This window comes from Corvus moneduloides, chromosome 6 (assembly GCF_009650955.1).
Source record: "Corvus moneduloides isolate bCorMon1 chromosome 6, bCorMon1.pri, whole genome shotgun sequence".
Lineage (NCBI taxonomy): Eukaryota > Metazoa > Chordata > Aves > Passeriformes > Corvidae > Corvus > Corvus moneduloides.
Window position 1 is genome coordinate 21,878,465 of NC_045481.1, and position 24,622 is coordinate 21,903,086.

Sequence of the window (24,622 nt, forward strand, 5' to 3'; positions counted from 1 at the left end):
CCTTTAGTTCCGAGGATTTCTCCTATGTTACCTTGAGGAGAAAGGCACTGAGAGGCACTCTGACCCTGAAAGCCAGACTTGTAAGATGGACGCAGCGGGAATAACCAGAAAATCAAACACATGCCTGTGGAGACACATCAGAGGTTTGGAAAACCCAGACAGTGTCATTTTTCTCAAGTACTAAGGCAACAAACCACAAAGAAATGAAAATCCACCCAAGAGACTACAGAGGCCAAGAAACGCTTCTGAATAAATGCAGCAGCCAAGCAAACTATGGAGCCTGCCAGCACTATTAGAGATTGAAGCCTGGTTTTAACCTACAGCTCAAATTTCTACATCTACCAAGGAGCTGCTTCTTTCTCTTCTGATAAAGGTCTCTTGCCAAATACTCACAGCCAAAACCAGTCCATTATATTCACTCAGGTTACTTAACTGGTCAAATTCCATGAATAAGAGGAGGAAGAGCAAAATTCTGAGAGCCAAGTATACCTTTCCTTCTTGCCCTATGTTGCAAGCTGCAGACCAGCTACAAATACACCTGCTGTATCTAATAAGCAGTTAGAGCTCTGATGAGAGTTAACAGGAAAAGAAAGATTTTTACCCACCCTTTCAGTGCCTTAGAACCACAAAACACTTGCCAGCTTTGTGCTAATTAAACACAGAAACAATCCAATGGGCTTTCTTTGCTATCCTGCTTTTCATGCATAGAGGAACAGAGGAAGTGCAAACTCTGCCATTCTGCTTGGGTAGCCTTTTATGCTCTCTTTGCTTTCCCTGACAGCACAAGGTCAAGGTGAGTCCTGAGTATGGAGGGTGAAAGGGGCAGGCTGAAACTAGCAGCCACAGCAGGGAGAGCAACAGTGCTGGCAGGTAAGCAGAGGTGGGCCACTGTACAAGGAAAAGCATCTGATCAGCATCTGAGGTTCACAGCAGAGGACATGTGGGGGAAGTCAGTGGACTACATGGGTCAGATACAAAAAAAAAAAAAAAAAGTCTAAAGCTCTCTTACTCCCATTGCTTGTATCAGCACCCTGCAGTGCAGCATCTGCTCCATGTCACCGACAGGGAAGAGGCTACACTGCTGCTCAGGCTCTGTCTTTGCCAGCACAACTGCAGCCTGGACTGCTTATTCACAGTGGGACACTGCACAGAGTAGGAGAAAACTGGGAGATTTCTGTTGAAAAGAAAGATGAGGAGCATTCCTCAAAGATGGCCACTTAACAAGGAAAACTACCTTAATTTCTAACTGCATATCCTGGCTAAAAAACTGACAATCAAACCACATCATTCTGCTGGGTGTTCATGCATTATCATCATTTACTTGTCATGCCAAGAGATTTATATGTCTCTATCACTGTCATACAGAAGCATATGGGACTCTTAATACCTGGAGTACAGGAAGCCCCACTGGCTACATATTTCAGATATGGAAACTGAGACACTGAGGGTAACCAGGTACATATCCTCTGCAAAGAAAGGTCAATTGATTCAGTCTTGAGTCCTTTAGTCTGCCAGCAAATCACTCCAGGGATGGAGAAAGACCGTGGCAGAAATGGAAATCAGCCTCTTAGGTGCTAACACTCTTATGACCAGACCATTCAAGTTCTGCTGCCCTGCTCCACTTTCTTTACATGTTATACCTTGGTCTCTTTTCAGAATAATGAGGTGAACAAGTGTACATGCAGGCAGGGCCTGGAGAGCTGACACAGCATAACTGGAAAAGGTGTCAGTAGCACAGAATGTGAATCCAATGCACACAGGTCTCAGCCCCATTTCAGAGCAAACACATTCAAATACAAACCAGTTCTGCCTCACGTAGATTGTGACATCCACAGTCATTCCTTCCCCCCACATGTATACTTCTCTCAGCCCTTGGGCTGTTTTGCACCCAGTTGTCAGCTCCTGGACCTGTTTAAGATGGAAGAAGGGCAATTGCTTTGCGCTGCAGTGTGGGTTTACAATGGCAGTGGACCTGTCTGCAATGAAGGATTGTGGGAGAGACACACACATACACCCAGAAGTCACATTGCTGTCTCTGGACAGCAATAACATGGCAGTTGCCTTGCTTTCTATTGGGAGAGAAAAAAGCTTTTCTTGTCCATCAAGTTCAAAGTTGGTTAGCGAAGAAACAAAGAGGTAAAGTGAAATTAGAAGTTGGCCCAGGACAGGTGGCCTTTCTACCATTTCATCACATGGATTACCACCTTCTCCTGCACCAGGGAGCACTCAGTGCTGATGTTGACGTGCAGAGGTTCATCTTCTTTGAGTAGTGTCAGAGTCCACTGGACAGATGTGCTCCTCCTCTGATTCTCTCTCTGGAGCTTTGTGGCGCCATTTCCACCATCCTCAAGGTATCTGGGAGGATTACTGCCCTCCATTTTTCACCAAAACAGAAAAAAAATTACCTTGTGGCAAATGCCCTGCACACCTCTGTACCAGAATAAGGATGAAGCTACAGCTTCTGTCTTGCTTGGGGATATATTTACTGCTGATTGACCTCTGTGACAAGCTGCCTAGCTCAGCAGAAGTCTATACAGTAATAATAAATCAACTCTTCCCCTCCTCCTTTTATTTTTTTATGGCAAAACCAAAGGAAAATAAACCCTTCTTCAGAAATCAAGTTGGAAATATCTAAGTTGGAAAGAGAAATTTCTGACTTTGCTCACTTTCACATAATTATGACTAGTTACTTTAATTTTGATTTTTATTTAGTAATGCCCAAAAATTCCAGTTTAGACCCTAGCTGTGCACACTTTGGGACAGAGCAAGAGCTAGCAGGTTGGTCTGTGGGCTCACAGAGAATGCTGGTATCCAAACTCCATCCAGATTTAGTCCTCCAGAAGCTTGGTCAGCCCATTCTCTTTGCAAGAGCCAAGAACTCTTTCTTTATTCTATCAGGCAGGTAAAACCAATACAGAGCAGCTACTGTAAACAGTCTATATGAGCTATGGTTTTTCTCTTTTATAACATTTTATAAAAGAACATGTTCGTCCTGGGGTTTTTTTTCCCCTGAGCTCCATCTTCTCCTGGCCCACAAATTATTGTCACTCCTCACCAGTTCCACCTTACACCAATCTCCTTTGTAGCCAACCACCACCTGCTTCAGTTTATCTGAGGAGATGTCCAAACTTTGCCTGAGGGCTTTAACACCTCTTTTGCCCAAGGTCTGCAGCTGACCCGCAATCCAGCAGAAAAAGATTGTAGCCCATAGCTCATTTATAATACAAGAGAGGGAAACTAGAATAATATAGCTGTTAGCATGTATTGCAGCCACACTGTTTGAATCAATGGCACTCACCATACAGGGTCCTGCAATCTCCCTGCACCTCCCCTCCTTTTAAAGCAGGGGAGACTACAAAAAAAAGCCTAGCTCTGGAGTTGCAGGAAGTCCACACTTAGTGAGTGGGGTCCTTGGCATCTTCTGTGAAAGAGTATGTAGGATCTAAATTCAAATCCTGCGGCTCCTGCTCAGTTTTACTATTCATCACTAAAAATAACAAATTGTGCTTGAACTGCACTTTGAGGTTGCAAAGCACTTTATAAACATTAATACCTGAACACATCATCTTTCTCTGGTGCTCATCTGGCAATGCATCAAAAAAATTTTAACCAGACTGGAAAAAAGATTATGATTTTAAATACAACCAAAGGAACTTAAACCAGGAAGAATGAGCAAGCGAAAGAGATGGGGAAAATTGAATTGCTGCAAAATGAAGTCATGGGCAGAGTTCTTACCAGCTTTCTGCCCAATGGCCAGGGCTGTGACATAAGAAGTGACAAAAACCAGCAGATTTGCCCCTTTCAATATTTACTCCACAGACCTTGGAGACAATCAATTCTAGAGTTTTGCACTGGTGAGTGAAGATCTGGGCCCATCCAAAGTGTGTGCCAGAACTGCCTGGTGTCCTCTAGAACAGCAGAGCACAAGACCAAATGGAGGGTCTGCAACTGTTTATTGCTGGTGAATTCAACAACCAATTTATATTCATCTATCAAGGAATATACAAGTGGAAGCAAATATTATGGTCATGTTCATTTGTTTCTGATTACAAAATGTATGTAAATGTATATGCAAATTAAGTGCAAGCATCAGGCTCATGGCAAAGTGCCAAACTATCCCCTAGTGTTACAAAGATTGGGGTGGCTGGCAGGGCAAAACAGTGACTGCAAGTGAGGCTGGGCAGCGCCTTCAGATACAGCCAAAGCTTGGACGCTCCAAAGAGGCAGGAAGCGGATAAATCCCACAGTAACTTGTCACTTTAAATGAAGCTGAGGGGCTATAGAAAAATCTGTTCCCGACGCAGTTAGAAGTGTGATAATTACAGAGCAACGGGCTCCTCTGTCATTCAGCAGGCAGCATCCCCAGGAAATCTTGCTCTGTAATCAAGGGAAGAGGTGCAATCAAGCCCATATTCAGGCTTCGTTTAGAAACAGCCCCTGCAGGCAACACAAAGGCTTCAGCATGGTGCTTTGTGAAGTTGGTGATCAACGCCTTGGTTCTGCAGCTACAAGCAGAGTTAAAGTCATTTCTAAGCACATCTTATGTTCACCTTTCCTCAGAAAATCCAGAAGAAGTCTTGGAAGAGGGATGAGGGTTTAGGCCAAAACACACTTGTACAAACAGTGTTACGTTCACCCTGTCCACATTTGTGAGCTCACTCTATACAGAGCAGTGTCAGCGAAAGAAAATTTCTTGTAGACTGACAGCATGATCCTGAATGAGCAGATATGAACAACCTCATCTGGCTTCTACAGCAGCTCAGCTTGCAAAATTTGCATGGGGAAGGTTTTCTTGGGTTTTTTTCCCAGAAATATGAATGTATCTGCGATGATCAAATTCTACAGGAACCTCATTCTCTTGGCAGCAGCCTGGTCCCGCAGAGACTGATGAGGTTTATCAGAGGGGAAGATGTCTCTGAGTTTAGCTTTCATGTCTAATGCCACCATTGCCCAGGAACATACAAATTAATTGCTACTCAAATCAGCCATCCTTTGTACCCTACAGAGCTGTCAGATTCAGTGAACCAGTTTACTCCAACTGCAATAAAAATAGTCTCACATTTTATTCAAAACAGCCAAACCTTCCAAAGTGCACGCATTTGCACTCCCACTGTATAAACTCAGAAATTGTACCTGCTCAGCTACCATCTGGGTATGTGACTGCCATGATGTACACAATCCTGGTAACTCTGGGTGCACATGAAGTGCCAGAAATTTTTTTGCACATTGGGGGCACATTCTGGACAGGATTCACAGTTTTATCTCAGTATGGAACGGTTGTTCTCTGTTGACGTTTACCATAACTGGAACTGCACTTGGAGTTACAGTAGCCTCTAATACCTTAAATGGAGTTTCATTCCATCACAGTACAGAATCAGCAGGTTCCACTCTCTGCTTACTTCTTCTATCTCTGGCCACAAAATAAATGAGTTTGCTATGGTTTTACCATCTGCAGATACAGGTATCACTCAATAGCCAAGTAATGGGCTGGACACTGTCAAGAGAACTCATTATTAAAAAGGTACATATTACATTTAGCTGTTCAAACAGAACTTGTTATTGATCAGATCCCATCAGTTCCCAGTAAAAAAGCCAACTCCGGTGATGAAATGAAAATACGCACATAGACTACAGACTAGTAAATACCGTAATGGAGTTAAGGTTCCCCCCCAAAAGGGAGTTGTTGATACCCAGTCAAAAGAGCAGTCTTTTTCAAAAGTGAGACTGGGAATAAAATAACCATGTTACTTCTGCATATCTCCAGAGGATATATATATATATATATCCAGAGGATAAGGAAACAAAACAAAAGAGAACAGTTCTGACAACAAACATCTCAATCTCTTGGGAAAAAAAAGCAAACAAAGAAAATACAAGTTGTTTAATGGCCAATCAAGCCACAGACAGGAAGAGCCTGTAACCACTTCTGCCATTCCTTCCACATCCTACTGTTTATCAGTGGAGGTTCTGCCACACTCCAGAATTGAAAGACAACATCTTTGGAGTTTGCTACACTTTTTGTTTTCAGATAAAAAGGTAGCTATACTTAATTTGGTTCCTGGTTTTTTTCTTGCCTCTTTTCTTTGTCTGCTTGTTTCTACTTACTAAACAGCTTTTTCTTTTGGTTTTCCCATTCATCTGCACAGACACTGTAACATTTTTCAATGACAGCATTTAACACACTGAAATCACCACTGCTACAGCATAAAGGAGGCAGAAAACAAGGATGATTATAAAATTCTAACATAAACCAAATATACACCATTTAGTAATACATGAGAATACAAGAAGAACCGAACAAGGTAATGACTGTGGAAATCTCTACATTTGATCCATTGGAAAAGTTCTCTGCACAGCATCTTCTCTGAGAGTGAACCGACCCCAGCTAACAGTGAATTAAAAATGTTTGTTTAAGAAGGCACATCGTGACAAACTTCTTTGCTCACCCTTAACAGCAGGTTGGGCTGGAAACTGATGAATCACTATAGGAAACAAACAGCAATGGTGACTCACGGCTTCAAACGGTAACAATAGCACTGCTTTATCCATGGTGTCTACAACAAAAATATCCCTGGATTCATTAGAAGATGTATTTCAGATTGTTCCATCCACCCAGGAAATGCAGAAAGTCCATCCCCTGAGCCCTGGTTAGAGTTCTCACAATTGCCCCACAGGTATATGGGATTCCTGCTCACTTACAGTACTTTCTCAAAGATGTTCACTGAAAACCATATGCTATTGATGTCTAGAGCAGCTCCCCAAGGACTCTGGATCCATGAGCCCAGCAGTAGAAAGAGTATTATATCTTTATGTTTCAGGGTTCACATGCCTGTGTGGCTCTTGCAATCTTCTATCACGATAGCTGGCATTTAGACCTGAGGTGTGTTTGTTCCATAAGTGTATGAGGATCAGGCCTAGTGGCCCAGCTCCTGAACCACCTGGTCACACCCAGAAGTCTCTCCAGCCCCACATAACTCGTGGCTCAAGCACAGAAAATAGTTCTGGCTCATTAATGGTTTGGACTAATCAGGTCGGAACAAATAGCCAGGAAGAATTCCGGTGTTCAACACTCCACAGGCTCACATCTCCTGTCTAATGCTCATGTACTGTTACTGTATTATTTGGATATAAAGCCAAATTTTCTGTTATGATTAAAATCACCTTAAAATGAATGCACTTATGGATGCTATGTTTATCTTCCAAACCTTCCCTTCCTATAAAAACATGTTTGCTTCTCCATCTAAACTGCAAAGGTAGAGCTGTAGGGCTTTTTACTTAGATATCAAGAGAATAAGGACTGTTTTCACCACTCCTCACATTGTACAGACTAAACTCTGGTTAATCTAGTTTCACTGCCAAAAGAAGTGAACAAATGTTAGTTGTGAAAATACATTATTGCAAATATTTCCATTTTGACAAAATTTCAGGTTGGGTTTTTTTTTTCCTTGAGATTGGACACTTCTTGTCCAGGTTTCATCTTTGGTTTAAGTTCAAACTGTGGTGTTTAAAGCCAAATGTCATAAATAATGTTGTGATGGGATTCTCAAATTCACACAGGAATTTTCAGTTGACTTACTTAAGTCTCCTGCATATACAGAGTTAATTACCATCACACTGATAAGACCAAAGGAAAAATCTGAAATACACTTCATCATGTGGTTTGCATGACTTAAAACTTTCAAACTCAAATTCAAAAAGAGAGTACCAAACAATGCAGAAACATGCAAATCCCTCTTCCCTTTGCAACACTAAGTAAGATCAATTTATAAAGCAATTTAAGCAATTTAATCAAGGATGCTAAAACAATCAAGGTGCCATTCAGTGATTAGTATGCAAGCAATTGAAGGGAAGCATGGGGCTTCCATAGGCGAGCAACAGCTAACATCAAATAAGTGTACAGTGTCCTGTCAATCAGTTATGTTAGCGATATGTACATGGCTCCTGTTTGCTGACACTTCACTCAGTTTTCAGGGACATATGGCAATGGAATTCACCCAGCCAGCCATTGCTTTTACCAACACTAACCTAAGGTACTTCTTAGGTTTATTTACCAATTTATGTTCTCTACCCCTATTAATAAGTTGCTGATGAAATGAATGATGAAGATGATGGAAATCTGTCCATGCTACAAGTGCAGCATCCTTTCAGAAAGGCACTTGTTGCAGTTGCTCACACTCTCTATCTACTCCCATTTCATTACTTCCATTTGGAAAAAGAATGGTGGAACTTGAATTCCTCTGACAACCATCAGCAGGAATAAGAACTCTGTCATAGTCCTGCTAAACAAATTAACTCTTTGGATTGTGTAAAGTTCAATGAGAAGTAGGGAAGTATTCTCTTACCTTCAGAACACAGCTTGCCAGTATATCCAGTGGCTGAGCAGTCACAGTGTGGCTCGCCATCCAGAAGGAAGCAAGTGCCACCATTTTCACAGGGGTTTTCTGAGCAAAGTCCTTCCATTTCCAGTCGGACCCCTTGACTGCCCAGGAGCTGCGGCTCAGAATTGCCGTATTTCAGATCCAGGATAAATCCTTGAAACGGAGGCTCACTCTGAACACCATCAAGAGTCAACGCAGCAGGACGAATGTCCAGTGGGACTCCACCAATAAAAAGGTCACTGACAATATTCATATACTGGCGCTGTGGACGCACCTCACCTGGCTTGGCTTCACCATCCAGCACTAGCACCGTCCGAAGGTGATTGCGGCTGACCATCAGGAAGTGCCAGTTGCTGTCGTTTACCTGCTTGTCTGTGATAACTGTCGTCTCCGCACAGTCCACGCTGAACTGCAGCTGGATGCGCCCATCAACAAGGGACAGACAGAGGAAGTCACAGACACCACCATCATCAAAATAGAGAAGCAGCCCAGCAGAGACATTGGTCTTGAACTGGAAGCTGAGTTCACTCCTAGTGCTGGCATCCCAGCGGAGGTAGCGGGCCCACTGGTTGGGGATGCCCATGAACTCCAGACCCAAACAGAGACCCAGCAAGGAGCCCAGCAGCAGACTCACCTTCAAGGTGAAGTAGACAGAATGCAGAGTGAAGCCCATTGTTTCAAGAATCTGTTCTTCCCTAGGAGAAAAACAGAAGCCACACTACTGGGAGGAGAACCCCAGCAGTCAACACCAAATGTTAAATCCAAAAGGAAGAGAAGGAGAGCAGAGATAGTGACAGAGAGCAGGAGAGTAAGTGGAAAGCGAGATAGCAAGCACACGTGACCAAGAGGAAATGTCTCCTCCCAAGGAAAGATCTCAATTACCCTTTAGGAACCAGAGGCTTTTATCTCAGAAGTACACAGTATATGAAGTGACTTCTCCAGATGGCGTACTCTCTAAAGGGCAAAATAACCTATAGTGATTTGTTTTGGTAGAACACAAAGGTGACACTGGTGTTCCAGGAGGAAGGAAAGGTAGAGCCAAAGCCCAAGCCTAGAATTCTTGTCTTCTACATGTGATGACAATCTTTACAGAGATGGCAGTGAGATAGGAGAGTGAATTCATAAAGCACGTGAACTTCAAGAGGGCAAAAATAAAGTCAGTCTTCATGATGCACTGGTGGATACCCAGCCCATAATTCACTGCTTGGCACTCACGGAGCTTGCAGGACCTGTGGGGCAAGACAAAAAAAGAAAGGGAAAAGTTAATCTTACTACTCACCACATCTTTACCATGAAGCTTACTAACATCTTGTCCAATTACTCAGTTACATTTCTTGATACTCTGAACACTTCTTCATGCTTGCAATTGGCTGTACAGGTCTCAAAAGCATCAAGGACATCTATGTCCTCAAAAGTAAGAGGCCAAAATAGAGATCTCACCAAGTCATCTGCACACGTAACAACAATGAGCAAGGTAAAAATACACCAAATCATTTAACTCCCTATGATGGATGCAATCTCATTGACTTTACTGAGAATGCTGCTGGAGCTTTCCCAGTAACAATTACCTCTCCATGAAAATGCTTAGGGGAAAGACCAGAGTTCCTTAGAGTTCAAAAGTTGGTAAGGGCAAGAGAAGACATTATCCAAACTTCCCATTCCATTGCTTACATTATGCTTCCTAGCACACCAAGGAAGTGTTAGAGAAGACAACCTTGCTGTCAGCCTGTCACACAATAGCTGCTTTTACTTTACATGTCTTGCATACTTCAGAGACTCTACTAAGGACCTCTGCAACCTGGAAACATGTGCTATGCAAGTTATATATGGCAACCTGCAGCTTAGATGATAGCAAACTTGTAGTTTAGATGCTAAGAACTGTCTAAGCACTTAACCACTTACCCTGGTCTAGTGGTTTGGCAAAAAGGCCAAATTCATCCCTAACTGAGAGCAAAGAATTCTAACTGCCTTCAGTGAGTTACATCTGTTAACACTGGAATTTAACTCACTTCTGCATACTTGCATGTGGGTGACTCTATGCCTGGTGTAGGAGGATGTTTTAAGTGACAAGTAAAGGCAGCACAAAGCTAGATTCATTCTTTGAAAATTCTACCCAAGAAGAAAGTAAGTTTTCTATTAACACAGGTGTTTGTTCACAAAGATGGGTTGGACACAAGAACATCTCTGGGAATGGCTAGAATGGCATTAACATAAATACAAAGCAGGAAAGGAGGCGATGAGAATCAAGGCCTTCAGCCTCACAGAAGTCAGCATGAACACAACTTCCACAAACTGGAACACAAATATTATGAGGCAGTATTTGCTTGGGAAAAGTGTTTTGTGCTGTGGACAATGAGAGTTGTTGACAGCAGACACCTTTCAACCCCATTGCCCATCTTGCTCTGAAGGAGAAGGCACACAGACACTGCAGAAGTGGGCAGTGCTGGAAAGTTTCTGTTTGGTAAGGACAGAGGCTGAGCTGGAGGAGAATCACTAAAAAATGGAGGGGAGAGTTCACACAGTCACATCCTCACCTGCCTCAGGGACCTGCAGAAGCCATAAGTCTCCAGAGCTGTCAGTCTGACAAATTTAGCCAGCACAAAAAACAAGTCACTTAGAAAACAAAAGGGATCAATTAAAAGAAAACCCACAAGTTGGAGAGAAATGTGAGCTTTCAGTGCCCAGTGGAAACCAAGCCTGTTCCCTGCAGCTGCCTGAGTGGAGCATGTTGGCTACACTGCTATAAACACAAATAAAATCAAGTCAAAACCAGAGGGAAGATAATTCCTTTTAATCGTTAACAGCTTGGCCGAGGAAAATGGAAGGGGGGCAAAGGAGGTGTTAGGAGAGGTGTAAAATGAACAAAAAAATTGAACACAGAATCCAATTGCCCAAATAATTTGTCTTCCCAATAATCACAATATTGGCTAAGCTCATGGTGGTTTTGGGGGGTCCTGAAAAATTAATTGGGAAAATATTATGTAGTTCTCATTCATTTACCTTTCTTCTCTGTGCTCCCTAGTGGATCCACTAAAATAGCCCATGATTTATGGAGAAGAATAGAGTGAGAGAAAGGTAAGAGAGAAAGTGATGACCCAAGCCTGGAATTACTGATGAGATGGGAATAAGAATATCATAATGTGTGTAAATTAGCCACTGATGTGCTTCCAGCAGCTCACAGCTTCCTGAACCATTTACTACCACCATGGCAAAATTCAGTACTCCATCAGACAGCTCTGTGCTCAGCCTGAGCTGAGAAGGGAGACAAGCCCAGCATGGCAGCAACCATCCACAGAGACCCCAATGCAGCAGGGCTCTCACACCAGTTTTTAATTCTCCTGGGCAGGGTAGATCGCATCATCTGCATCAAAACCAGCCCTCAGTCTTACACTCTTCTCTCCCTGTTTTAGAAGACCAACTCTTTGATAAGCAGTGAAAGATGCTGTAAATCACAGCAGCAGGTGTGAACACTATAGATAACCTGAGATGCGTATGTCCATGCACAGTTCAAACTCCTGTCTGAGAAGCCTGTCAATCTCTCCCAATCCCACGGTGCTGAAACCCTGTTTACACAGACAAATATCAGCTTCCGTGGGTCACTTCAGTCCTTAGGATATTTCAAAGATACAACAATGGGAGTAGGCTACCTCTGTGGTGCAAATATCTTTAACGATATAAATTCATTAGGGCAGGACAAAAGGCATAGTAAACAAGGGAAACCAGACAGAAACGGTTAAACAGGAAGAGCACTGTTGACTGAGGGAAGCCAAGACAATTCCTCTTTCTGTTTTGATTGAGAGAAGCCAAGGTAATCCCTTTCTAGCTGTTTTGAAAGAAGACAGTGCCAGCTCTGTTTCAGAAGAGGAAGACAATGCAAAACCCATGAAATATAGGTGTCATTGCTGGGTGCTTCACTACATTTTAGACACTGCAGCTCAGATTTTGGGAAGGCTGCCCACACCCAGCCACTAGCAGGCTAGGGCCATCTGTGACTCCCTCAGAGCTCTGTCAGTGCACGTCAGTCCTGACTCATGGCGCTTCCCATTACTCCAGTTTCGTGTGTCACACAGTTAAGTCTGTGAGAGCAAATCTTACCACAGTAGCAGGGTCTTCAAGAAAAGCTCAGAAGACTCAGTGCCCTTTATAGCAGGAGGCAGGATCTGAATCCCAACCTTGAGAGAGTAAATCCTGACATACCAATTCTGTGCCTCACCCATTCCCACAATGATCCTCCAAGACACACTGAGAATGAATAATTTTCTGCTCTTACCATTTTATTTTTAGCATAAATACTACCCTAGCAGCCTCATACAGCACACTGCTACCATAGCAATACATTACAGTTTGGAACAAAAACTACAGAATCCCAGAGTATTGTCTTACGTATTTTATCGCTGAGAAATCTCATTGTCATGGCATGACAACATCTTACAAAAAAAGGGACTTCATGACGGACAGCCGCAAGCAAGTTATCTCAGCTGCACTTCCAACAGCTTGTACCGCCTCCCTGGCCCACCTGAGAGCTGCAACAGCGAGGAACCTGCACACTGAACAGACGGCTCGGCATCTCACACACGCCAAACCCACTGTAGGAAACGCACCCACTTGCACTGTTGAAACGTCCCACTCACAGGGTTGACAGAGCTCCCCAGCCGGGGAAGGGAGGCAGCCCCGTGGCAGTGCCACGGGCGAGTGCTGCCTGACCACTGCACACTTTCCTAAACTTGACAGCAGACTATTAATGCCAGGTCAGAGCCATCTGCTCAGCAGCCCAGGGAGGGGTGTCTCGCCCTTGCTTTGAAGTGGCTCTCAACCACTTATCAGCTGTATGTGGAGAGTGAGTGACATTATCTAATTGCCAACTAATTTCCATAATTACTGACTGGCACACTCTGTATGCAGGGTTAATATCTTTGCAAATGTCTCGAAACACACCTGCTTAGGAAAGAGGGTGGGAAGCTGTTGCTCTGCAGCTTATTTACCCAACTGCACAGAAAGGTTGCAGAAGATGGGTTTGTCACTCCGTGTCCTCCCTCCTCCACTGCCTCCCTCTCTGGCTGCTAATTGCTTGCGGATGTACTTACTTGTATTTGAAAGTGTAATTTTCAGCAGAAAGAAGAACAGAGATTAATTCAGACAGGCTGGCTTCCCTTGCAAACCCCTTCCACAGCACCCCAGTGCAAGACTGTGTAAGTCCTGTTATTCCACTTCAGGATGCTGTTCAAAATCCCACTGACACACTGATGGGAAAGGTTTACAGTCCACCCAGTCTGACATCCTCTTCCGCAACCAGAACCATTCACTATGCCACACTTTGTGCAGAAGGAAAAATATATATTGGTCACCTAAGATCCATGTGAACTCACTTTTGCCCCTCCCTTCACAGTAAAACAAGCAAAATCCAATTGTTTTCTTTATTCCCCAGGCCCTAACAAAGCAGCAGAGTTTTCGGAAGGAGTAAACACAGAATCCTAATTTGGCTCTGCATCCATGTGTCTCCCTGCAATTGGCCCAAAGCACAGCAATCAAATCATTGCAGCTCTACGACATATGCTGCTCAAAACGATACAGTAACATTTACCCTCAATAACTGACATTAAAAGTCAAGCTTGCTAGCAGAGAGAAATGGGGAATTAATAGTATTTATTCACTCATCCAGTTCTGAACAGTGGGCTCCTTTTGGCTAAAGCTTTTAAATCTTTCTGCCTGGTCTATCCTCAGATGAATTGTGGCTAAAGACAAAGGGTCAAAGAAAAACAAACAAAAAAAAAAAAAAATAACCCTTCCAATAAAAAATGCAGATGTGAAAACTGAGTTGCTACAGTCACTATGGATAAAAGGAACACAGAAGAAATCCTCCCATCACACAACATCCTCAGCAAGGATGCACGGAGAGATGTTTACAGAAAACTGAGAGGGGACATGGAGGGTTTGAAATTCATGAGACTAGAGAAAACCACAGGGGCTAATTTAGTTTTTAATTCCTCTCGCAGCATTTGCATCTCAGTAATAAATCTGGACACTTCCTCATACCCTTGCTGGGATGGAGAGGACTCTGGGATGGTGCCAAGGAAGCCGAGCTGAAAGAACTAGGATGAAGGTAGAGACAGAGAGCTTCTATCTTCATACAGTTCTATGATTCTCTTACCAAGGGAGATTTCAGTGGCACCACACAGCTCAGAGGGATCACCAGTAAGGCAAGATGGTCTCTGCTAAGTGAAGAAGCTGGAAGTGCAATCGAAAATGGGGGCTTTGACTTGCAAAGAGCTGAACACACCTAGGTTCTGCTGAAGTTGGCAGAACTTCATGGGATGCAGCATCTTACATTACTGGCTGACTGGCTGCAAGGAGAAAAGCAGTGATATTTCAGGCTTTATCTTGGATGTAGAGATCCATCCATATGAAGACCAGCATCTTAAAATTAGGAATTGAGAGTGACACGGAGCTGTTGACCTCTTCTGCATGGTTTCCAGGGATATAGTATTCATGTCGGTCTCTCACATCACTGTGAAACCACACGTGCTTTTGGCCTACTCCAAACCTAAGTAGAAGACATATTCTTCTGTTCTCTGGTTCTTCACATTACTGATATATCTTGCAGGCTTAACTTTTCCATTCTTGAAAACAGACATGGAGTTACTTAATTCTTATCTAAATTCAGCACTGAGCTCCCTAGGAGTCAGTTGCAAAAAAACTGTATCAAGCAAAAAGCAAGGAAAGGGGGTATGAAAAGGGGGTATGGGGGGTTGCGATTCAAGGGTATCCTCTCAAAGGAAAAAAAAAGCCCAGACTATAAAGCTAGAATTAGTTTGTCTTTGCTTCCCTGTAGTGGATTAGTATATACACATGCACATGCCTTCACCATCAATTGTATAGGTGAGTGGTTGCTGGTTTCCTGGTACCTAGGCATGTGATTTGCAGTCAGTTTAAGCCCACTGCCCTTCTTCTCCCCATTCTGAGTTCTTCCCCAGGGAAGGCAAGAATGACTGCTTATGACAAGGCTAACCTTGGAGCTCACCTCCAGAAACACTGTGTAATACCCAAACTAGGCACCTAGGTAGGGGAGAGCTGAATTTACCCGCACTAGCAAGACACACAATGGAAATGCCACCAGCAGCTTCAGAAGGGATATCAGAAAACTACTAAAGTGCTTAGTTCAATAAACAGCATAAGACCATGGCAGCACAGCCTCACTTCAGACCTATCAGGCTAGAAAGTCATCTGACTGCTGGGAGAGTTACCATTTTATCATAATCACCCTTCACAGTTTTACCTCCTGGGCATATTTTAAAAACTTAACTCAGAACCAGAGCTCTTCAAATCTACACCGGAAAAAGAAGGGTTAAAAAAGCCACAAGGGACATCGTGACTCCCTTCTTAAACACTCTCACCACCCCACAGAGGAGGCCATCTAGTCCATGAGAGTGACCTTTAACTAGCCTACCTAGCCAGGGCTCAGCATGAATGCAATTTAAAGACCATTTCAGCTCTCCAGCTTTCTTAATACAAAGAAGAAAAATCAAAACGCAAGCACAATGGAAAAGAAAGAGAGAGAGAGGGAAAATAACCCTGCAGAGCAATCATGTCTGGGGCTGCTCTGATGGCTTTCTGTTCTCTTCCAGGACATAGAAATGACTCCCAGTGTGTTAATTACTCCCATTACCACAAACTCTCCACTAACAAGGAGTAGCTAAAAGGAAGCGTTGGCAGCAGCTGAGCAGTTATTGCTCTGTACTGCCACGCAGGAGAAACCAGACTCCCCCATCTCTGAGCTGGTACTAACCAGGAGAGCGATTTCTGCAAAACTCAACAGCCTTTATTGTAATTCCCATGGCAGCTGCACTGGGAACACTGGCCTTGCCTCAATTCCACCAGCGTTAAAAGAGAACAAAGAATACCTGCTTTTCTAAAGACTTTGAAGCTCAACAGTTGGAGAGCTCTGAATCATTATCATTTCTTTTACTCCTTCTGTAGATGGTCTGTCTCCATCCCCTGCATCCTCTCCTTTTTGCCATCAAAAAAGCTTGGACAGATCTGTAGCATTGTTTATTCTACCAGATCCTAATGCACCAAATGCAGTCAGCAGCTACACACACCTCAGCAGGGAATGTTAGCAGGGAATTTGGTGAGTTCACAGTGCTGGCATTATTGATAAAGGCAAAACTTCTTCCAGAAGTACACAGTATTTCTATTTTCTTTTAATAAAAATCAAGTCTTTTGAAAACATGCTTATCGTTACCAAAAACTGAAGTTTGGGCATGTCACTGATGCCTGAAAATAAGGCTGCTTCTGAAAAGATTTGACTAACAGTGCAGAATGGGCTTACTTTTTGCCCCAAAATGTATTTGATACTACAGACACTATTAGACAGTCCTCAGAGGGAAGACACAACTGGATTGTGGCGGGGACTCCTGACTTTGAAGCAAGAGGAAAAAAGTCACTAGTGCACTGCTTTGCCAGCTACCTAACTCTAGAAGAAGGTACAAAGCACAAAATCAACAACAAAATAAAACTAATGGCTGGCACACTAAGTAATACCACCTTGCTCTTCCTAGCTGTCCGTCTATCCATCTGCTTCTTCTTTTCATATGCATTTTAAGTTCTTCAGGAGCAAGAACATTTTCTGTCTGACAGAATCTAGCACAACATAGTCAAGAGCTGAGCTATGAGGCACTACACATGTACACATTAATAACTATGATTTTATGTACTTGAGCTAGCACTAAAATGCCTTTATATTCCAGCTGTTGTATAACACTTCCTTAAAAAAAAAATTAAAAAAGAAGAAAAGCTTAAAAGGACCATCAGAATGACTACAAAAAGAACTAATTTTTAACTCACTTTTTCTTTCATTTACAGATCACAGTCGTTTCTCACTTTCTTTAACATATTTTGTACTCCTGGACCTGATTTCCAGTAAGTCAGAGAAGTCTGCATGTTCTTAAATGTTGTGATAGTATATTATGAAGACAGGACAGGAGGCAGAAGCAATCAAATTTGCTATTGTACTAAAAACATAACATGTATAGAGGGGGACATTGCACCTGGCCAGACTTCCCTGTCATTAGTATGGCCAGTAATTAATTTAGATCATTCTCTGTAGTCTGCTGGCTCAGGGGAAGATAAGCACCATCGACTTAAAAAGGAAATAAAGGGCCCATGGACATCTTGAAATCTACAGTGGATTTTCCCATTATGTAACATGTTAGCACGCTCTCTGTTTTATTGCAACTTTGGAATCTCATGTGAAAATGTGTGCTCAGCTCCCCACAAATCAAACACGAACACCTAAACGTAGCAAACAGGTGCAAGAAGCTGTCCAGAGTGCTGGCAATGCTCTCAGTTCCTAAGCTCTTTAAACAGCTGAGGTTCCATTTACAGACCAAATGCCTTTCAGCAAACCCAGTTAAACACTGGAATTGAAGTGTGGGTGATCCCTTTCACCCAACTCTCACAGTGATTGATGCTGACCAATCCAGGGAGCTGACACTGGTGCCCTGGTAAGTGCTCCAGAAGTCTACAGCCACTGTGAGATTAGGTGTCTGCTTTCTGAACCACATTCCTCTCTTACCACTAGCTCCAGAAACATGTTGCTTTTCGTGGGTGTACACACAACAGCAGACTGGGAATCCCCTGCCATAGGAAATCAATGCATTCTTCCAGCTATCTGTTGTTTTCATCCTCTGATACACAAATTCCTGCCAAAATTCATTCCACCTCATTCCTCTCCCCACTTTTACCTAAGGGTAATTGGGGCAACATGATGAGAAGCTATGCACAGATAGGTTTCTCAGGTCTAGCATGCTGGGGAAGTGGAAATCTTTGCCAAGACTGGTTGCAAAAATCTTTAAGTGTCACTGTCTTGGCTGGAAAAGGATAACACTTTAAATAGCTGAGGATATTGAAAACTTTCCAGATCATCAAGGAAATGACTTGTAGCTTTGCATGATAGGGGTCAGTTTCTAAACTGACTAGCAATTACGGGACAGGTAAGAATGACACTAAACACACTCTGCTTGCAAGGAGTCACTGCAGCCCGCCTGTGCCTGCAGCACTGCATGGTGATCTGTCAGGGTGCACCAAGCAATCCTCCACCTAACCCAGACTGCCTGCGGGCAAGGCTGGAATAACAAACCTGTCACTCTGCCACTGGAGTGGCCTCACAGCTAAGGACTAAAACAGCACTGTAAAGGCTACCTAGGCTCCAGAGCCCTAGGGACCCTCAAAGCAAAAATACAATGCTTTTGGCACAATGTATTTTGAAAGGAAGGCTGTGGAACAGACAGTTTCAGGCTTAAGAGTCCTATGAGCCCAGACAGTGGGACAAGATACTCACAGAACAGGGTTTTCATTTTTGGTTTTTAATTCATTTTTGTGTTTCACACTGTTTTGCCCTACAAGTTTTCTCTTTAGCTGTCTTTTCCTCAGAAACTTCCTGCTGTGAAATGAAGAATCAAACATTAAGATGTGTAAAACAAAAGGGTTTTTACAAAATTCAAGTATAAAGGATTCATCTTCTTATTTCAGTGGAACCACCTAATGACGAGGAAATTTTATTTCCTGGAGTAAGCAACACACAAGAAGCCAAAAAGGCAGGGGATGCATGCACGTAGCAAAGTGCAAGAGGAATCATCGTACACACAGAGTGACAGAGGCAGACAGTCGCTAAAACAAGAAGTCCAGAGGCTGGACAATCCTGGGCTCTCAAAAGTACTTGGGCATGACTGCAGAAAGGTGGAAGAGCACAGCTGCATTTTATTTTAAAATTAACTTCGATAAAAACACTAGGAGATAGTGTAACAGAGAACAACCCTTTGACACCTGAGAAACAGACCAGGGGCACTGCACAGCACTCTTCTATTCTCTCTCTATATTAAAGCCCCAAATGCAGGAGTGTACCAGGGCAACGGACCCAGGAAGCAAAGTCTATCAGCCAACTTAACACTACAAGTGAGCTCAGGGAAAGAAAAAGCTAACTAGCAGCACTATGGAAATGAATGCCTTTAGAAATTATTTCAAATTTTCTAATGGAGCATTTTAACACCACTGGAGAAGACATGTCTCTTTATTTAATCATTAGTTGCTACATATTGATAAATCAATCACACTTGGTAGATTTAGAAAGACTTAAAATATATATATTCAGCTGCAAATGTTCCTTTAAAAGTCAGATGGTATTTTAAAGAGCTTCCAGCCTTGGGACTCACAGTGCAGTGCCCTGGAAGACAATTGACATTCTGAGTGACTGGACTGCGAATTCAAAATCCCAACTCAACCTGCTCAAGCCAGGATACAAACTCACATACTTTAAAAATAGAAAAGAAAGAAAAAGACAAAGAAAAAAAGAGCAAGGAAAATACTTGAATTCCTGCAACTCCACAGGCCAGAGTCTCTGCGGTTGTAGATGCAATAGGGGCTCTGGGAATATATCTATACTGTACTCCATATCTGCATGGGACGTATTTTCTGCTTTGCCATACTAAATATGAATCTCTGTACGGTTAGCAATACAGCTGACAAAGGATAATTGTTTGTTATGAAAGCCATTAATGAAAATCAAAAGAACATTTATTATATTGAGGTGCTTTAATTGATTTTTCTATTTTTAATTTAAAAAATGAAACATTCTAATTTACCTGGCTTTGGATATAGTAACTTCCAGTCATTATTTGCAGTTTATTTTTATTTCTTCTGGGAAAGGAGTATAGAATAGGGAAGGAATATAGAAGTGGGAAAACTGAGACTGCTATATAAATAGCTTCATTCCTAGCAACTGCATAACTTTTCATTTCAAATCAATTTTAAATGTATTACCCTCCCTCTCAACAAAAAAAAAATCTGAACATTCTGAATAATACATCCTTTCTGCTAACATTGTTTTCACAGTCTGAAAAGCCATTATTTTGACAAAAACATTATGAGCAGTTCTTGCTAACAGCACCCACTTTTTCCCTTTCATACCAAGCCCTGCACTCAGCTCAGCATGTGTCTGGGAAGTTCTGCATAGCTCCGGAGATCAGTGATGAGGCAGGGATGGGTCTCGCTCCTTTTTGGCACCAATTTTCACCTCCTTGTTCCACATACAGCTTTTGCTAGCTGGTGGCAAACTGGAAGCCAATGAGAGAAATGCAGCAGGAATAGCCCCAGTTTCTAAATTAAATACCAAAAACCCCCTCACAATGATTTTTATGCTGTCCACTGATAAGGCAAGCAAGGAAAGAAAAAACAGTACAACTCCTCCTTACACCTAAGGAGACTCTCTGCCTAGGACATAGCTAAAGCATGTGGGTGGGAAAAAAAAATCACTAGTGAGAGCACTCATTCCTGGGTAGACTGAGCACTCCAGTCTCCCACCCCACACCTGTCAAGAGTACAAAAATAAGTCTGGAAGAAACAGGGAGAAGCTTTTCTAATCAACACTTATATGGAAGATACCTGAAGTGCTCCTAATAACCTGGCAGAACTTCTGCTTCCAAATTACGTTGAGTAACTGAGATTTAGAAGTAACTAATGAAAATGATCACTTGATACCACAGGCAACAGATGGTTCCTGCAACCTGCCAGTTGCCAGATTCTAGGCCAAACCTCTCCCTCATGTAACCATCACACATTAATTTAACTCATTTTATCTATAGCACCTAGGTTTTGGCTGCCAGTATTTTGCTGCACAGTAGTAAGATTCATGCAATGAACTTCATGTTCTAGCAGTCAGAGTACATGCAAGAGTCAAAATAAGGAGGCTCATGACCTGTTGGCCTTAGGCAAAGTGCTCTTTCAGGGGATATAGCTAGGACTACAGCAGCCACATTGTAAAGTTTAATTAGTCATCGTGAAGTGCTCAAACCACTCAAAAGGCAAGCTAACAGAAGAACAATCTATCTTCTTTTATGACATTAACAGTCTGCTCTCAAATTAAGCAAGGGAAGATGTATCTATAAAACACAGCATATTTTCTTCCCTTATTCCTGATGGCTCAGTCCCAAAGAGACACAGGTTTACTCAGCAGGCAGGGAGAAAGACAGGGCAATGGTGGGGGAGTGGGGAAGCCTTCACCTGCCTCAAGTCCTGACCTACCTCCAGCTGCCCTCTCACTCCACCTGCACCAGACAGCTTTTGCAGAGCACAAGAGCTCAGTCATGGAGAGTTAACATGGTCTGCACCTCCCTGGGGGCTGCCATGGCCAGCCATACGATACCTCCCTCCTGTGATACAGCACAGGAAACTGGGGCACTCACCTTCCCCATTTAAATACAAATCAAATGAATCTGTACAATGGCTGCTCTGTGTTTTAAATGGGAGTCAGGGACCACAGTTTATGTACTGCTCAGTCAGGAGAACTGCAACCCCTCTTTTCCCCCCAAAACTCCCTAAGGGAGAAGTCATGTCTGGGGTTCCAAAAACAGGCAGTCAACATTTAACTCCATTGTTACCAGTGGTCATCTAAACTATCTGAAAGGCTCAGAGGAAGAGAAAGACATAAATCCAGGCAGGCTGCTTGTATGCAGCATTGCTCAGTGCTAAGGATCAGCTAAGTACAACTATTTCAACTTGCTTCCTCCACTTTTCTGGGGCTTTTAAAAGGCAAAAATTAAGCAAGTTAAAAAGACATTCATCTAACAGGAGAAAGTCCCTCTATGCATTTAATTAAGATCTAAATAAAGGGAAAAATCTACAAAGTCTGTGTTGTGAAAAAATACGAGGTTTTAGATTCACTTAATTATGAACATCATTTAAAAAAATGAAAAGCTGCTTTCAAAGCAGCTGGTTTTCAAACATGTGCAATGTACACTACAGCAAAAAGTAAAAGTGTCTCCATAGTTCACAGGAAAGGGAAGACATACATCATTGTAAGCTGCTTTTACAGAATCCCTAATGTAGAACTTCCTACAGAATTAAATGAAAAGGGAAGAGGATATGAAAAACCCATGAGTCTACTGTGGTCTTCCGATTACCTCACAAATACAGGCTAGAAGTAGTCACCTCTTAAAAAATACATGTCAATAAAGGTGTACAGTTACTCTGCAGCACTGAGCCAGTCTGTTGTCTTGGACTACAGCTCACTCTTGGCTTTCTGTCAGATGACTCCCAAGAGAATCCTTTACAGCTTCACTACAGCAAACACTGCTTGTCCAGAGCTACAGAATTAGAGGCATTCAAAGTATATCTCCTAAAATATCTATTCCCAATAGCTTTTTCTGACTAGTGGGAGAGATTAAGATTGCAACTGTACCAAACTACACCTGCCATTCACTACACAACTAGTTGATTTTAAGCCACAAGACTGCAGGCTGTTTCATGATGATGAAAATAAAGTCTGAGGTAACAATACCGTAGAGACAGGAATGCATGATTGAGCAGAGGAGGAAGGCAATAGTAGTGTTCAGTAGAATATTTGCTATTTAGGTAGGTAATGGCAATAAAGTCAGAAAAAATTATTTAAGCAGCACTGCTGGGGAAAAAAAAATAAAAGGACAACCCAGTGATTCAATTGATTTCACAGACTTCAAGAACAAACTTCCCTTAATCTTCACACCCATAATAGCTAAGAATCCCAAAACCCACAGGGACATCTTCCTCTTTAGACATTCATCCCCAACAGACTCTGCAACACTAGGCTGAGAAAATTCTGCAGTTGAAGGTTTTTCCTATGACCAGCTAGACATCAGTGCCTTTAGCCACCCCATCCAGTGCACATCCTCATTCAGTACTTTCACAATCAAAACACAAGACCCTAGACATTGAAATCAGCCTGTCTTGCAATAACTTTGCATGAAGAGGTACTAGTGTGTGCTTCCTCCTTTCCTCCTCACCAGAATCTTGCTTCAGTGCTATCTCCTACTGCCCACTGCCAGACTGGAAGCCTACCTCCTGGTCAGTCATTTTACATCTTGCTTCTCAACACCTAAACACACATTCAGTTTTAGCCAAGCCATCCACCTCCTCTCCACTCAGTCCTGGCTATAACCCAAGAACTGGAGGCCACATCCCCCTTCTCCAGACCACTGTGGCTTTTACAGCACTCCCCGCCCTAGCCCTCTTCTCATAAGCTGAGGAGCCCCAGCCACTCCATGTCTCTTCACAATGAAACCACTTGGAGTGTGGTGAATGTTTTCCATGCTTCTAGGTGGGGTCACCAGAACTGCATGAAGCCAGAAGCTATATCATATAGAGTTGTGATATTGATGGGGTTTATAATGCAAAAAGGAAAGCAAATTAATTTAGGAATAGGAGATGATAAAAAAAATAAACACCAAGGTACCTCAGTACTGAGTACCAAGGTACACTCAGTTTACTCTGAAGTTCCTGCTAACCTGGATTCTCCTCTGGTCCTTTTGTAGCTTATATCTTGGAAGTGTTCAAGTATATAACACTAAGCAATGTGATTAGAATTGATCCAGTGAGTCTCCTATCCTGCCCCAAAGGAACAATTACACTGTATTGTAAGGACAAAATTAAAGCACTTGATTTTGGACCAGAGATCCACAGGTGAAAAGCCATGCTCCCACCCTTGTACTAAACCTCCCAGCCACAAAATATTTATCCATATTTACTGTATAATAACTGTTTGAATAACACATTTTCCACAGTTATCAAAGAAAACATTCACCAATCTATTCAAGGTAATCATGTGATGATTTTTTTCTATTTTGGGGTAAGAGATTAAGTGAATAAAAGATTTTTCTTTGACCACAAGTTTTCTTAAACTTGCTGAAGGGGAATGGACCTACATTCCACTAGTGAAAGAGATTTTTAGAAAAAATCCAAAGTGCAATATAAAAAAAAGACAGTAGATTTGGGTATGTCAAAGCTGCAGCCTCTCTCAAAGAGGAGGATGGGGGAGGAATGTCAAGAATAGAATAACACAAGGCCTATAGTCTCCTGTAAAACAAGCATTTTTACTGATCGCGCTATTAAACATTTTGTTATTTCAGTGACTACAATATCCCCACCTCATGCTCCTGGGTTCATGTTTTTCCATTATCAAAATCTGTCCGAAATACCAATGACTCAGGAAATAAATTAGTTGATTCCATTTTTAAGAGCTGTGTTTGACTTTAATTACATTGATACTTGCTTGGGAAATCAGACTTCGCTCTCAAGAGGGTAAAAAGGGGGAAAAGGAAGGAGAAAAAACAGACATGGAGAGAAAGAAATAGAATGAGAATAGACAATTGTCAGATGAATCAAATTGAAAGTTTCTAACCTCCTATCCCTGAAGTTTCAGCCAATGCTCCTACTTAAGA

General features: G+C 42.4%; 1 protein-coding gene across 37 annotated transcripts in view; it reads right to left on the reverse strand.

Annotated features, from left to right (window-relative positions):
* NRXN3 (neurexin 3) overlaps window positions 1-24,622 on the reverse strand; it is a 982,258-nt gene that overhangs the window by 917,163 nt on the left and 40,473 nt on the right. For all 37 annotated transcript variants that reach the window (XM_032113035.1, XM_032113016.1, XM_032113015.1 and 34 more), the window contains exon 2: window positions 8,343-9,607. In XM_032113035.1, the coding sequence (XP_031968926.1) occupies window positions 8,343-9,051 (709 nt within the window). In that variant the 5' untranslated portion in view covers window positions 9,052-9,607. The remainder of the gene's footprint in view (window positions 1-8,342; window positions 9,608-24,622) is intronic.